Source organism: Takifugu flavidus, chromosome 11, assembly GCF_003711565.1.
Source record: "Takifugu flavidus isolate HTHZ2018 chromosome 11, ASM371156v2, whole genome shotgun sequence".
NCBI classification, from domain to species: Eukaryota; Metazoa; Chordata; class Actinopteri; order Tetraodontiformes; family Tetraodontidae; genus Takifugu; species Takifugu flavidus.
In genome coordinates, this window is record NC_079530.1 from 3,724,601 (window position 1) to 3,740,794 (window position 16,194).

The following is a 16,194-nucleotide window of genomic DNA, read 5'->3' on the forward strand; positions in this document are numbered from 1 at the left end:
CAGCTGCTGATGTACAATTTCACCATGATGCAGTTTTAACAGTTATTATTAAAGGATAGCAATAATCTGCCTTTAGGTAAGAAATTCAATGACACAGTGAAGAAACACACCAAAATTAAGATTAGATGCACTCAAAATGCATAAAAATAAAAGCCATTAAAGGCCAATACTTATTCTACTGGAATGCAGAGTTCAATCACCATGCTATTCATCTCTGTGTGAACCTTGCTTCTTGAAACATTGAGTCAGATCAGGTCCTACTCTAGCTCTTGTATTAATGAACAGATCTTTTCTATCATTCTGTCAACAGCGACTCATTCAGGACTGCCTGGATCTGCTCATATTTGTGGATGATGTTCTGTTTTTTATGCAGGCACAAGCATTACTTATCATTGTATGAACTTTTCTTTTGTAATACAAAAAAGATGGAAAAAATATAAGCCCTAGATGGTGTAAACTTACAGAGATTTCCCATTGGCGGGCAGCCAGTTGTCTGTTGGCTTGCTGTTTTTGGAATGTGTCCTATAGAAATGTTTGCACACACATTGTACAGAATTCCTCCTTGTTTTTCCCGTTCTGTCTTATTTTTTATCTTTATTTTATTTGGACAGTGCCTGGGCAGCTGGGGAGGTCCTCGGGCCCTATAAATAGGTTTGGCGGCCATTGTTTCTTCTTCTTGGTCTGTTGTATTGTGAACTTCTGAAGAAGGCAGCCAGCGATGCGTTGATGCCCATGCGGCATGTAAGTAATTTCCTTTGAGTTCAGATGGTGATTTGTTTGCATTAAATGTATAATTTAATGTAAAAAATGTCCGTGAAATAAACAACGATTTTCTGTAAAATCATGACAGAAATGATCAGTAAATAGAAAAACAATCAAAAAGTGTATATTTTATCTTATTATTTAGTAAAGCTCCAAACTATTTGAAACTTTTAATTTAACATTTAAAATTTGTTGAAATAATCATATATTATTGATGTTTATACATATGTATGACGTAGCATAAAAAACATTTAAAATTAGTTGAAATAATCATATATTCATGATGTTTTTACATATGTATAGCGTAGCATAAAAAACATTGTGATACAGTTGAAATAACTTCATTTCAGTGTAAAAATAAAGTCTTTGTTAAAAGAAAATACATATTTTAAACCATAGAAATTTCCATTAATAAAAATGGTGCAAAGCCTTTAAATGGCATCATTGCTGAGGCAGAAATTATGCAATATGCAATGTATTTTAAAACCTTTAAAAAGTAAGACAAAAGACAGTATAAAAATATTGCTAAACTTATTTGGCATCTTTATGTGGCCAGAATGTCTACCAAAAATAGCGAAGCTAGTGTGATCATATCACATTCTCTGATGATCCCAATGGTCCACAGGGCCATTTCAATATCATTAATAACCATTGTCACCATTGTCCAAGCACTGAAGGTCTGGCATCCACCTCTGTATGTTAGCTCACAATATCCTAGTTAATTTAGTATTTAATTGGTTATAATATCATTATAAATGTCTGACTGCATTGAGACCAGTGTGCAGATTTACAATAGTTAACTATTCAGCCTCAGAAAAATTTCAAAGGTGACCAGATCATTTCCAGTCCACGCGCTGCCCAGCACTTTATTTCTGTTCTTTAATTGGATCACGGACGACCAATCAACTGCGTGCACGCGATTCCCCGTTGACCGCCATCTGAAGCCCGGTACGGATGAGCACCAGCAGCAGTCAAGTTGACCAGAGCAGGCAAGATTTACAGATCAGGTAAGCTTTCTAATTCTAATTTTCTCTATGGTACGCTATAACTATTCCCCCAGTTTTTAGTTGGTCAGTTTTGGCTACCTTGTTGGTCGCTGTTTGGAGCTAGCGCGTTAGCTTCGTGTTAGCATTAGCTAGTAAGTAATTCGTTGCAAGTACGTTATTGAAAATTTCGCTTGTTTAAAACTTGTTTTAAGCGATTTCTAAAGAAAATGTTAACATGTCAATTTTGCAGTAAAACATTACAGAGTTTGAGGGGTTATGTGCTGCACTGTAAAATCCACAGGAATGAACCGCGCCCATTTTTCAAATGTGTTGGCGCCGACTGCAAGCGGACATTTTGTACTTATGCCGCGTTCAAAGGTCACTACTATCGTGCTCATAACGTCCCGTCACCCCGTTTCTGCAGGGGCTGTTCTTACAGATCTAATATAAGTGATGCACACAGGGAGAGTCCTTCTCAGTTACCTGGTATTAGTGATTGTGAAGAGGTTCCTCGGAGCTCAAATGATGCACTAAATGGTGATAATGGTGACTTGTCCCAGGAATTAAGTCAGACGTTTATCAGGAATTTATGTTTATTTTACCTTAAATTACAGGGGCAGCTCCTTCTTCCTGCTTCTACGATACAGACAGTTGTTGAAGAGATGTAAAATGCATGAGTTGGGACGGGATTATACTTTGCAGAAACTACAATCACTTTTAAAAAATGACATGTGTCTCACAGATGAGGCTATTGCTAAAATCTCTGACTGCATGAAAGATTTATATCTGTTTTCTGTCTGTCATCAGGGACCACCGAGAACAACATATGCACGGGCTCAGACTTTTAAAAAAATGTTTACATACATAGAGCCCAAAAAAGTGAAACTGGGGAATGATGAAAATATGTTGGAAAGGTTTGCTTATTACATACCTGTAACACAAACTATAAGAAGTTTATTAGAATCAGATTTATGGAAAGATTCATGACTACAGCAGACTCATGAAACAAACACAGATCATTTATGTGACATAAATGATGGTCATGAAGTCCAACCAGTTTTTCATTGAAAATCCAGGATGCTTGAAGCTAATTCTATACCAGATGCCTTTGAGATTGTTAATCCACTTGGCTCGGCAAAGAAAAAACACAAAGTTGTTGCGGTCTATCTTTCGGTGGCAGATTTACCTGCACATATGCGGTCCAATACGGATCACATGTCTCTTGTAATGTTGTGTGGAGAAAGTGACCTAAAACAGTTTGGGTGTGCTAAAGTATTCTCTGAGATGTTGGTGGATTTAAAAAACCTTGAGGAACATGGCATATGTGTTGGTGATGAACTGGTCAAAGCAGGTCTCTATTGTATTGCTGGAGATCATTTGGGTTCGCATAGCATTGGTTATTGAAAACTTTAGCCATTCTGAGTACTTTTGTAGATACAGTACTGTGAAATCACAAGACAAGAGTTTCTGAATGACCCAAATCTATGTGGTCCACAGCGAACCCCTGCAAGTTATGATTCTGCAGTTCTCCAAGCTGAGGAAGGAGAGATCAAGAAGGGCATAAAGGTAAACTCCGTTTTCAATGCTCTTAAGTCTTTTCATGTTTGCCAGCCTGGTCTCCCACCTTGTTTAGGCCATGACATATTTGAGGGTGTCTTATCATATGATGTTGCGCTATATCTGAAATATTTCATTAAGAAAAAAAGATGGTTTACATATTCAATGTTAAACCGAAGAATCAAGCAGTTTAAGTACAAGCGGTCTGATGCTCTCACAAAACCATGTGCTGTCAACTGTGAGGGGTTCAGGATTCCAGGTCAAGCCATCCAGAACTGGAATTTCTTAAGGTTGTTGCCTGTGTTAATTGGTGACAAAGTGCAGGATCCTGAAGATGATGTGTGGCAGTTAACGATGCAGCTTAAAGATATTGTTGATTTGATTTGTGCGCAAAATATTTCACTGTCGCAGGTGGCCTACCTTGACATTATCATTCAAGAATATTTGGAATCAAGAAAAAGTTTGTTTGCTGAGTCTCCTCTTAAACCAAAACACCATTTCATGCGTCACTATCCATCACTAATTCTGAAATTTGGGCCCTTGATCAGACCTTGATGGACCCTGCGTTTCGAAAGTAAACACAGCTACTTTAAGAGATGTGCCAGACATCTAAAGAACTTTAAAAACATCTGCCTAACTTTATCTGAGAGACATCAGATGTTTCAGGCATATCTTTCAGCTGGGCGAGGCTGCAGTCAGCAATTGCAGGTCAGAGATAGTTGTCCATTTTACCCCAGCTTATACAGTGATGCAATTAGACATGTCGTGAGAGAGTATGGCTTCTCAGAACACAACTGTAGTATTTCCACAGCTATATGCTATAAAGGCACATCATACAAAACAGGAAATTTTCTTGTTTCAAAAAATGATGAGAACATGGAATTTGGAGAACTTCTCATGATTGTGATTAGAAATGATACAGCTGTGTATTTTGTAATGGATACACAGAAAGCTAACTATCATCCTGAATATCACCTGTACTCAGTGGCAAAAAGGACTACAAGGTTGGAATGTCTGGAAATCTGTGACCTTGTAGATTTTTATCCCTTATCTTCATACATTGTTGATGGGCACCAAGTTATTCCACTGAAACACAACATTATATAAATGATCTGGACTCCTGAGTTGAAGAAATTGAGTGGTGACAGTTAACAGCGATCCTTCACTAGAATCAGAATCAGATTTATTGCCATTCATGTAATACACAGTATTACACAAGCTAGGAATTTGTCTTGGTGTGACGCTGCGACATTCAACATAAAGAAGACAACACTAGAATAAGATAAATAAAATAAAATAAGATAAGACATATATACAGTATATACATAAATAGTAAGAAATAGTGCAGGTCAATGCAGGAGTAATGTGATGTATTGTTCGTGAGTCCGACTGGCTGCTGTACGTGGTGCTTAAGTGATAAGTCACTTGGTGTTCAGCAGCCTGATGGCAGAGGGGAAGAAGCTGTTCATGTAGCGGGAGGTTTTGGTCCGAATGGACCGTAGTCTCCTGCCTGAGGGGAGGGGGGAAAACAGTCCGTGACCAGGGTGGGAAGGGTCGGCCGTGATTCGACCTGCATGCCTCCGGGTCCTGGAGATATACAGGTCCTGGATGGATGGAAGCCTGCAGCCGATCACCTTCTCGGCAGCGCGCACGACGCGCTGCAGCCTTAGTCTGTCCCTGGCGGTGGCACCAGCATACCACACGGTGATGGAGGAGGTGAGGATGGACTCGATGATGGCCGTGTAAAACTGCGCCAACATCCTGGGAGGCAGTTTGAGCTTCCTCAGCTGCCGTAGGAAGAACATCCTTTGCTGGGCCTTGTTGATGAGGGAGCTGATGGTTGGCTCCCACTTAAGGTCCCGGGTGATGGTGGTGCCCAGGAAGCGCATCCTCCAGATGAAGTCTCTCCAGAAAAAAGGGCAGCAATCCAAGACACCTATGGCTGTATTAAATGGGATTTAAAAGCCCAGGAAATGTAAAATTCACACATATTGAAAATTAATGTCTTGCTGAATTCCAGAAATGGACCAAACATTGCTGCGGAGTGCCATAAGTGAGGCCTTGCCCGACCTCTCTGAGATTAATGCAGGTATTCTTGAGGAGCACCTACAATCCCTTGGAATTGAGACATCTGATGATTTTAAGTTTATTGAGGAAGCTGATTTATTGTCAGCTTTGAGGCCAATTCAAGCCCGGAAACTACTTGCTGCTTGGAAGCTGAGATGTAAGTCGAGTTTTAATGTGCAGAATGACAAATGAAGCAAGAATGTGAAATGTTAATTTTGTAGTCTTGTTACTTTGTGTGTTCACAGGTGAGACTCCTGAAACAAGTAGCTCATCTGCTGTTGCTTCTCTAGAACCTCCATTATTCTCAGAGTCTATTTCACCCAGAAGTTCATCTTCAACTTCTTCCAACTATGGCCAAAGCCCTAATATAGATTGGGTGGACAGCTTTGAGATACCATGGCATAAGCTTCCAGAACAACTAACACAATCACTGGAGCGAGGAAAATGTCCAACCCCGCGTATGAGAAGAGAGATGATCCGAATTGTGGTCGCGGAGATGATGAAAAAACACTCTTTGATAACTAAAAGGTCTACTACAGAAGTTGCCAAGAAGATGTTGGCAAAATATCCAAAGTCTTTGCAAGACATAGAGGGAGATGTGATCGGGCCAGGGTACCATTCTCTCGTCAAACGGCTTCAAAATAGAGTTGAAAATGTAAGGCGATCTACAGCTCCAAAAATAAGAAAACGGAAGCATTTCACTGATGAGTCTGACACAGATGAAGTCTCTCCAGAAAAAAGGGCAGCAATCCAAGACACCAATGGCTGTATTAAATGGGATTTAAAATTTCTGCCCCTTGGAGAGACCACAGAGAGCCATCTTCAACAAAAGAAAAAACTGAAGATGATGTTCCTGCAAACTGATGCAAATCCAGAGGAGGTGAAACTTCTAATGAAACAGACTTTCTACACTCAACGGAAACAAGTCAATCGGGGGGAAAATATCAAGCACCTCCTTGGAGAGTGGCCATATTTGTTTGATGAGCTTGGTATGGCAGTCCATTTTGAGGAGCTTACCGGAGTTCAGCTAAAAGCAGTTTTCTTACGGAATCTTGACGTAAAGGGAAACCGACTCCTGCACTACTTGAAAACAGTTTGTGTAAACAAGAGTGGCAAGTTCCTACAGGCTGTAACCAAGTATCAAATGATGAGAGGAGACCAAAGTGGTTGCTCTCAAGACCTCATGGACATGGTGTTGCTGCTGTTAGCTTACTTCAATGAGAAGGAAGACGCCATCTTCTGCTATGTGGAGGACACATGCCTCGCAGGGGAAATTCACATGGACCAAGTGCCTTTGACTCCTACCATTATTGTGTGCGGTAAGTAAACTCACCTTTTCTGTATCATTTCCTTTGTCTTTTCTATTTTGATAGATTGCTCTTTTACTATGATGTTACTGTAATTTTCATAGGATCGTCCTGCTATTCTGCAAAACGATACATGCTTAGTGTGGATCGAAACATTGTGAAGGACAACATCCCCTCCTTTGCTTCTGCCCTATGCCTGATGTTTGGGAGCTTTTATTGTTTCAATATTCACTACCCATCAGAGCTGGCATCAACCCTGGAGTTTCTGCAGAGGTGCGTGTTTTTGGCTCTGATGAGGCTTATTTGATATTTTCACTTATTTGAACTTACAGGGATAACAATTCACAGAAACAATAAGTTTCACATATTTTGTTTGTAGTGTAGTCAACTATCTTTCCTCTGTTCCACAGGTGTTTTTTCTCCATCAACCCTGAGAAGGGGACAAAGGTTGAGAAGTCAAAAAAATCCAGGCTTCATGTGAACCCCAGAGTCCTGATGTTGATTCAGGACCTTTCAGATCATGAGTGGCGTGAGGCGTGACTGTTGACCAAGTAATCAGTATCAATATAATGGGAATTGTATTTTTTTTTTCTGTGCAGATTTTAGATCAGTTCTATGTAGTTTTTCTAAAGCCTAGATTTTGTTAAGATAAGTAATTTGTTTTGTGTTTCAATACAGTTTAGTTGAAGCATATGTTGCTATTTGATTGAAAATGCTGAAACTATGTTCAATACACCCATTTCTGGTAAAAGTATAACAATTTTGAGTTCATTACAACCAATGTATAAAAATCTGAATAAATTGTAAAAACGTACATAATGTCCTGTCATTTTAACAGAAAAAATAACAGCTGTTTACCAGAATAATTTTGTAAAATATACAATACAAAACTAAACAATATAATAAAAAATATTGTAAATGTAACAGCAAAATACAATTAATACACACGAATATTACAGCTAAAATGTGTACATTATATTTCCTTTTTCTGCAATTTTAACAGAATGATCCAGTTTATATATTAATCATTTCAGTACAATTCACGTGTAGTTAATGTTGATTCTAAATTGAATCCCTGTAAATTTAACATAGAATTCAGCATCATTGTACTGAAAAAATCATTAAAATTTACACCTACCATAATTAATTATACATTGAATATTGGTATGATTTACCAGTTGATCTGTAAAGTGATTTACATTAGTACTGTATTTTTTACAGAACATTTCTGGTAACCACAGCTGCCAGCGTTTTACCGTAAAAACAACGGGATTTTTTTACAGTGCATTCTGTAAACCTGAATCTACATTCTTTGTTATCTCAGATACCACACCCAAACTTGACTGCCTTTGTTATTGAATAAAGCCATTGAGTGCACTCTCTTGCTGTCCTGTGACTCTGACCGGAGCGCCCACTGCAGATGAGGAGACTGGCAAATTATTGGAGGGATTCTCATCATTTGCACCAAATCCCACACACACATGCTGTACAGCTCAATGCAACACCTCTTGGGTGTTGAAATTACGCAGCAGATTCATTTCACGAGGAGATGATGGATTTAACTTAATTTAACTTTAATTAAACTCATTACCATAACACAACATATTTCACTGTTTTTCTGCATCAACACAGATTTATCTTGCCTTTTCTGTCGTCTTATCAAGTGTTCCCTGCGGCTCATTAAGTTTGTTGATCAGTGTTGCAACAGGAGAAATCCCCCTTTTGTTGGGGTCCAGGGTTCCGGGTCGCTCATTGCTTGTTTCTTCCTGCAGGGGGCGTGGAGGAGCCGAAGATTGTCCACAGCTTGCGCTGCATGCGGACGCACCTGCCGGCAATTTCCATCAGCGCCTGTCTGCCAGCGTCGGTAATCCTGACTCCTGCTGCCTAGGTTTCTAACGGAGCGATTCCTAACTTTGCTTCTCGCTCATTCGAGGTCTCCACGCCGACCTCAGGACGTAAACCGCTCGCTGCAACTATCTCCCGCATTGGCCCCGCGCTGGAGCACCCCGGAGGACTGGACGAGCGTTTTCCCTGCGGTCCAGGAGGACCTTTCTGGGTTAATCTTTAATAAAGGCTCTCTTTTGGACACAATTCCCACTGCATTTGAATGCTTTATGGTCCTGGAAAGAACCATTCAACCAACAGCTTTCCCTCAGAGTCACTGAGTTTGGAAAAATAAAAGGAAAAAAGGGGGCTGTCAGTTATCATTTCGAATTGTTTGAATTGTGAATGTGATGTTTAAACCCCAACATGGTCAACTAAAATTATATTTTTGATTGTGCAGTGTTAAAAACCACTGCAACACATTTCATCATTAGAAAGGCAAACATTTTCAAAAGCATATTTCTATGTTTCTCTGTTAATTCACTGATCATTTCAGTGTGATTCTTTTTTTTTTTTAGACTTTGGGGGTCATATCTGAACAACTGAAAGTAGATTTTCTTATTGTCAATAACAGTTAGGTAGGAAACAATCATTTTTGTTTGAGTGTGAGCATTCAGACTGCCATCATATTATTACATATTTATTTGACAGGTTTCCTTTCTTTACTTTGGGGTCATGGGAAGGGCGCTAGAGCCAATCTCAACTGCATATGGGTCAAGGTAGGATACTGAATAAGTTGGCAGCCCATAACCTATGTACTATGTGCACATTTGGGGGGTCAGTACCTTGCTCAAGGGTACATCAGCAGTGCTCTGGAGGTGTCTGGGCACCTCCCCGAACTACCACATTTTCCTTGTTTTGTCTGTCCTAGGACTTTAACCCAGTTCCCTACAGAATGAGCTTCCACCAGTCATTTCCCTAGTTAAAATGGGCAAAATATCTACAAATATGTTGGCAAGTGTTTTGTGTTCCAACTCTGAGCCATATTTCTTTCATATACAAGTGGAAAATTTGCCCTCACTCAAAGGCAGATAACAATAGACTTAATATGGTTCCCACAAGAGCACAGCAGACTAAGACTGAGTCTGACCCAGAGTGTTAATTGGTAAATGTAACAAAAACATGGTGCCACTGGGAAAGCTAGGGGTCATATGGTTCATGGTGGTTTAAAGCTTTATTGATTTAAGTTTTGATACAACAAATGGCAGTGTGGCTTTTCATTTATAAAACAGTAATTTCAAATACAGTTCCTACATTGGGGGTTTCACATATTTGCTGAGTAGATGAGAAATGGCATCAAACTATATTAAGATTTCCAACCGATTAGAGACAGTTAATGAGAGCATGAGAGGGTCAAATGTTTTTAGGGTATGATAGGCAGGGGAGCAGACCATGAAAGACTTTGGAAGTTTCTTCTCTATGTAGATCCAGAACTGTTATTGGGTCAGCTGACTGTTTTCCCATTGGCATTATATTTTTAACATCAAAGACTCACTGAGCCGATTCTTGCAAACTTTGGAACAAAATCATTTCAACCCAAGCAGAGGAAAGCTATCTTAAATTGAAGCTACAAGTGTGGACATTTCATAATGAGGTGTCGTGAGGTTCCATGGTAATTACGGAGCTCCACAGGAATCAAGAGCAACACATGGTAGGAAGGAACAAGCAAGGGGAGAGGAAAAGCAGTTCCACATAAAGCAAAGCAAGAAATAAAAGAGATCCAGTCAAATTGAATAACATGACCTTATTTATCATTCACTCTTTGTCATTTTGGAACATGGAAGAGGCTCCCAGTCATAGTTTTCTGTGCAAAATCTATATGGATAAATCACCCAGGTCAAAGTGTCAGAACAGGGGGAAAAAAACAAGTGAAAAAACAACCATAACCTACATCTAAATGACAGCTGTCCTGCACTATCTGGATAAATGTACATTATGTGCATGCTGCTTGGGGCACTAGAAGAGCTTGGCTTTCTTTTTCATGTCGTTGCGTTTCCACATGGGAAGCCTGTCAAACTCCTGGATCTCCATTCCAAAGATGTCAAAGAACAATTCAGGTGCTAAGTGACGCTAGAATTGAAAACAATGATTAAGAAAAACAAAGAAATGCGAGGGCGTTAGCATCGAGGCTACAAAAACATTTGTGGTGGATGGAAATCTGATACCTCCAATCTGGTTCTGTCCACATCTCTGGGTAGTTTAGCTCTTCCTCTACTGGTGATCATGAGCATTTCATAGGGGTACACCTTTAGAGGGAGGCACTCATCAATGAATGAGTCAATCCAAAAATCTCAAAATCAAGTTTCAATTGTTGAAAAAACTGATACATCATATTGGGGCTGAGGGAAGGTAAGAAACATTTCAAGGGTTTGTCAAAGAAATGCACAGTGCCGTGGTGTGCACACATTGTTATATTTTGTGTGTAGAAACGTGCAACTGATTAGAGCAGAGTAAAAACATGGAAAAGGTTAAAACTTAAATAAGATCATCAGCAATGTTGGCCAAGAAAATCCACTTCTAGAAAATTGAGGTGTTTCTAATTCATCTAAAGAAGTTCTCCTAACTGCAGAGGAGGAAACTGGGAAACAATAATTGTCAATCTTGCTGAAATGCTCATTAGTAGGTAGATGTTTTCCATTATCTCTGACCAACTCATATCAACACAGTAATTTTAATTACACGTATACTATGGAGTATATATTGATATGAGTTGTTTGGATGACACTTTGGGCATTGGATTCTCCACTGTATGCCACATACAGTATCCAGCCACTTAAGTCAAAGCTATGTGCAGATGAGCATGGAGGAGCCAGCATGCTAAAAGCGCCAGAGTGACTCAGCAGCTCCTAAAGCAGCATGCTTAATCAGGAAACTAGCTGATATGAGTCTTTCACTTTACAAAAGCTCCCTATTCTTTCCACCAATTTCTCCACACTAAGTGGATTATTTCAAGTTGTTGTGGGATTTCCTTTGAGTCAGTGACAAAGTTTGAAAGCTTGCCAAATGTGTTCTTCTTTTCAATCGTAAAATGCACTTATAAATAATTAAATAAATGAACACTGTATAAATTTCAAAACACCTTTCTTGGATTGTGATGCTGTACAAAAAGAAGAAGATACTTGCTTTTGATTCCAACATATTAGGCATAGATACTCCCCTGTCCATCCTTGCAACTGCTGCACGGCCATCCTTAATGTGCTAAAGAATAGAACATACACAAATGTAATATTGTGGAAGGGGACTGCAGGGGTAATGGAAATGAATATGTCCACTAATGCCAGTAGGCAAATGTTTTTTTCACTGGATGGATCATTGAGCCGGTATGCTGTTCAATATGGGCAGTCATTTACACCTCTCTGTTATCTTTCTTGCTTTTGATGGCTAACATATTTAAATGACACATTTAGCAGAAAAGCACAGACAGAACAAGACAGGATGTAATGACTGTACAGTATGCTGCATTTGCAGCGCGCTGAATCAGCCACAGGGCAGCACACACTCAGGCAGTAAGGAATGCCGCTGTGTGTGCTCTGAAGTTCATGTTAACATGAGTGCAAGCGTGGAGAGTAGCAGGTGTGGAGAATGTGCATTCAGGGCGGGTTGTCTGATGAAACTCATGAGCGAGCAAATGTGTGGCACAAGTGAGGAAGCATGCTGTGTGAAAAAGCAGATGAGGGACATACCTGAAACTCTGCAGTACAACATGGGACAGAAAATGAGACACTGTTAATGGCTTTGCTGTCAAATCCCCTGCCAGACTACACTCTACAACACCTCTGTCCCTAAAGACACACTGTGTGAATCATTATGCAAATATTCTCAAATGAGCATATGCTGAATTCAGTTCAGATTCTATTTGGTTATTAAATTGGGGGTGTTGGTAAATGGCATTCATGAATTTGAGAAAAGATTTGCTGGGTGGTCACATTTTTAAAAGCTCTCACCTCTGCCCCCTCCACACATGTCTCCATAGCTGCTGTACTGGGTAAAATCTGTAGACTGGGGCTGTGGAGACACATAATATTTTATCAAGAAAGTAGCATTAATTAAGCTTGAATGCCCCGTCGACTAGAATTTTTTCCTCTTCGCCTCTGAAAACTTGTTCCAATTCGGGCATGTTTTAGGTTTTTTTTCAACAGGTTAAGTACTTGATTTATTCTAGTCCTGTATTAAGTTTTGTAATACTTGAGCTTCATTTTGGGGGTAAATATTCAACATTTACTCCATCATACAAAAATTGCTGCTATATAGCACATACTTTGGTCCAAAAAGAATATTGAATCTATCTATCAAACTCTGCTTTTTCAATTTAGCTGACAGCCATGTTTATAGAAGATGCCACACGGTACCTGAACACAATAGAGAGAAACGATTATGAGATGATTTTATTATAAGAAACTTCCCCACCTGACAATAATGAGGGAATTTTTCCAAACATTAAATGGGAATAGAGATTGTGTGATTCAAATTTCTGTTCAATACCATCACCTTTGTTTCACCTACAGATGCTGGTATTTCTGTGAGCTTTGTTTTAAAAATGCTTCAGTATATGTATCTTGTACAAGTGACAGTTTAACAAGCACCAAGACACATATGGTTGACCAAATGATGGGGCAGTACGACCAGTCCATACATTGTCAGGGTTTATATGGTTGTTGTTAATGTTTGATTATCTGCTTCTTGTTTAAATTCCCTAGATGATCTGCATCAGTGTGGATATGACTGAGGTCTTACCCGGTGCAACCCATTGCTTCTATAACCTGGCAAAGAGTTGGTTTTTGTTGAAGTCAGATCTGAAACACAAACAATTTTTACTTTTGGCTATCAAAAAGTTACTTTTTCTAGCCAAATGAGGCACAGCTGCATTAACTGAATTTTCTTTACATGTCATTAAAACAGAGAGTGCAGCATACGAAGCAGCTCTGACCTGCATCACAGCTGCTTTGTTTGGAGTCGTAGCGTTGAGCAGAGAGGCTGCGAGCATGCCGCTCCCTGATTTGCTCTTTTTCCCTCTCTTCCTTCAGAATAAGCTTCCCCAGACCAGATTGGATCTATACATAAGACATGTGTATGTATTCACATCAAGCTGTAGTGCAAACATATTCTTAAGCACCATTTATGAATTTTACAAATACAGGAAGCACAAACCTTTCTGAGTTGCTCCTCCTGCAGCTGCTTCTTTTTCAAGGTTTCTTCCTCTTCTTCTTCTCTGGATCGTTGTCCCCCTTCTGACCCGGGAGGTGCTGCAAATGAGAGTCAGAATGTCACACATAACTAATATACAGTATATACACCCACAGATAGAAGAACCCGTGCTACATTGGTTTTGATAGAGAAAATCTGAATGAAATGGACAGTTTGGGTTTTGACAGACAGAATGACAGCTGCTTATTTTGCTTCATTGCAGTGGGAAACACAGAGATAAGCACAAATGTGAGACAGAGCTGACGAGACAAACAGGAGGGGTTTGTGGAGGATGTTTCCACTTCATCACTCGGGTCTTCATTTTAGAGTTTTTGATAAACAAGTGGCACAATGTGAGACAGAAAAGACAAAACTGAGTTTGAAGTCAGTCTCAGTGATCTCTGTCCAAATCATTTGTGGCACTAATGCATGAAGCTAGTGTGAATATTATGTGGCAGTTAAAAAAAGAGGCACCTCAAATGCAAAATAAAAAGGCAGAAACTAAAATGAGAGAGCATGTTTGCTCTGTGCAAGCCAAAATTAAAGGAAAATACTGCTGACACCCTAAAGATAGCGGGAGCTCAGAGCGAAGCGGGGATGCAGTAGAGCTTTTGCTGTAAAGAGATTGGAGCAGTTAGGCTGTGGCAAAGTGCTTGATGCACTGCTAGAAGACAGCAGAGCGAACATGCTCATCGGGAGTCAACTGTACCTAACACCAAGAGAGCGTAGGGCCAACAGATGCCCTCACTCTGCGAGCTGTCATCTGGTGAGGGAGCATGGGCGGCTGGGAAGGTGGCAGATCTGATGATGTCATCAGCAGACTTGCTTTGGCGTGCTATGGCAGCCATATCTAGGGTTTGTAACCATGGGAACTGATCTATCATTACCTTGGCCGCTGCCTTAATAGGCAAAGAACTCAGAAGTGTATGATTTTCAAGAATCATGTTCAAAAATGTCTACAGTATAAACCATGATCTTGTAAAATGAAAAAAAAACCCTCTTTAGGCCTCTTTGGAGGGCTAAGTTACAGCCCTGGGTAAAAATCCGTGCACTTGAAATGTAAATTATTGTTTGTATTCATGCTCAAAACAAGAAAATTACTTGAAATAAAAACTAAACATGTATTATAATATGTAAGGTTTTATGTGGCTACAGCCTAATTTGGTCTTTTAGTGGCGATAAATATTTAAAGACCATAGTGAGACTGTTGATGTTGTTTTACAGACTGTTTAGAAAAGAAAATTATAACTGTGTACAATCCCCCTCATTCAGGCCTCAAATGCAAATATTTCAGCTAAATGTGTTTCATCATCCTCAGTAATTGTTTCATGCTCTTACTTTAAGGAAAATGTGACAAATGTTTCCGCTGTAACTTGGTGAGATGCACAAGTGCATTGTAGGACGAAACTACAGGACATACAGGAGACGGTTGGAGACAGACTTCAAACAGTGCTCGAACACCAACACTGGAAGGTGGGTGCGGTTACACAAACACGCAGTTTAAAGCATTTTCATCGACAACTCAGTGAACTAGGTTAGATGAGATGAAAGATACCATGTTGCTTGTAGATGGGTGGCTTTCTATAGATGTTGCTGCCCTGATCTGAAAATATTCAAAGACAGATAAGTCAGATAGTTAAAAAAATAAAGCTTCTGTTGACACCCCCAAAAAACGAATGACACAGAGTATGTATGTGATAAAACTGTTTCTGGGCAGTGCAAAAGAATCCAGACTGATTTGAAATTTGATTGAAAGTACATCTTAGAATAGAATAGAATAGAATAGAATAGAATAGAATAGAATAGAATAGGTATTTTCCAGCTCCTACCTGGAAGGTGAAAATGTTTAGGGGTCTGAGACAGAGGTGGGGTGCCTGGCCGGCTGTCGGGCCTGAGCGGCAGAGGGGAGCTCCGGCCACTCGGGGGGTCTGTGCCTCCAGCGAGAATAACCGAGAAGAGAAAATGAGCACGGAGCACTGAAGGAGAACCACGGTGGTCACTGTGCAACACGCTACAGCTATACTGAAGCGGCAGACTGGAATTCAGGAGAATGGAGGGAGAGTCTGCTGCAGAGATGCGGTCAATGGCTACAAGAGTACATCAAGCTGATACTGTTGATAAAGCCAGATAAATGTGTTATCAGTGTGCTACAAATCACATCACTTTGTTATTGTAATATAATCTCTGCTGGAATGTAATTAAATCTGACTAGATTTAATTTTGTGGTCTTTAGGAGGCTAAAATTGTACTCCATTACATTTCAATTTCATTTACTATTCACTTTGTGAGGTATGTGTGCATTTATATCACCAAAAAGGTTTTTTATCTATCTATCTATCTATCTATCTATCTATCTATCTATCGATCTATCTATCTATCTATCTATCTATCTATCTATCTATCTATCTATCTATCTATCTATCTATCCATCCATCCATCCATCCATC

At 39.7% G+C, this 16,194-nt stretch overlaps 2 protein-coding genes and 1 long non-coding RNA gene across 28 annotated transcripts in view; 2 read left to right on the forward strand and 1 right to left on the reverse strand.

Moving 5' to 3' along the window:
• Positions 1-351: 351 nt before the first annotated feature.
• On the forward strand, positions 352-8,056 carry LOC130533988 (uncharacterized). The gene is made up of 2 exons (XR_008952761.1): positions 352-741; positions 8,004-8,056. It is a non-coding gene; the product is annotated as an uncharacterized LOC130533988 (long non-coding RNA).
• LOC130533951 (uncharacterized) lies at positions 1,658-7,534 on the forward strand. The gene is made up of 6 exons (XM_057047788.1): positions 1,658-1,769; positions 3,246-3,314; positions 5,326-5,529; positions 5,618-6,691; positions 6,784-6,952; positions 7,090-7,534. The coding sequence occupies exons 3-6, from the start codon at positions 5,328-5,330 to the stop codon at positions 7,217-7,219; spliced, it is 1,575 nt and encodes a 524-aa protein (XP_056903768.1). The 5' UTR covers positions 1,658-1,769; positions 3,246-3,314; positions 5,326-5,327; the 3' UTR covers positions 7,220-7,534.
• Positions 8,057-9,718: 1,662 nt separating the features above from the next.
• The window catches only part of LOC130533925 (actin-binding LIM protein 1-like), a 42,341-nt gene continuing 35,865 nt past the window's right edge, over positions 9,719-16,194 (reverse strand). For 9 of the 26 annotated variants that reach the window (XR_008952731.1, XR_008952719.1, XR_008952727.1 and 6 more), the window contains 9 exons: positions 15,577-15,683; positions 15,303-15,350; positions 14,457-14,597; positions 13,712-13,806; positions 13,491-13,614; positions 13,298-13,356; positions 12,508-12,568; positions 10,729-12,254; positions 9,719-10,633 (listed from right to left, as the gene is read on the reverse strand). Coding sequence is in view for 1 of the 26 variants with exons in the window: in XM_057047682.1 (XP_056903662.1) it covers positions 10,520-10,633; positions 10,729-10,809; positions 11,687-11,761; positions 12,247-12,254; positions 12,508-12,568; positions 13,298-13,356; positions 13,491-13,614; positions 13,712-13,806; positions 14,457-14,597; positions 15,303-15,350; positions 15,577-15,681 (911 nt within the window). In the remaining 25 variants the exon portion in view is untranslated. Of the gene's footprint in view, positions 10,634-10,728; positions 12,255-12,507; positions 12,569-13,297; positions 13,357-13,490; positions 13,615-13,711; positions 13,807-14,456; positions 14,598-15,302; positions 15,351-15,576; positions 15,684-16,194 lie in introns of those variants that run through there. The other 17 variants (XR_008952725.1, XR_008952737.1, XR_008952721.1 and 14 more) reach the window with 12 other exon arrangements.

Coding starts and splice junctions, on each gene's coding strand:
- LOC130533951 (XM_057047788.1), top strand. CDS start 5,328: ATGGACCAAACATTGCTGCGGAGTGCCATAAGTGAGGCCTTGCCCGAC. Junction 5,530..5,617: donor TGCTGCTTGGAAGCTGAGAT/GTAAGTCGAGTT, acceptor GTGTGTTCACAG/GTGAGACTCCTGAAACAAGT. Junction 6,692..6,783: donor TCCTACCATTATTGTGTGCG/GTAAGTAAACTC, acceptor TAATTTTCATAG/GATCGTCCTGCTATTCTGCA.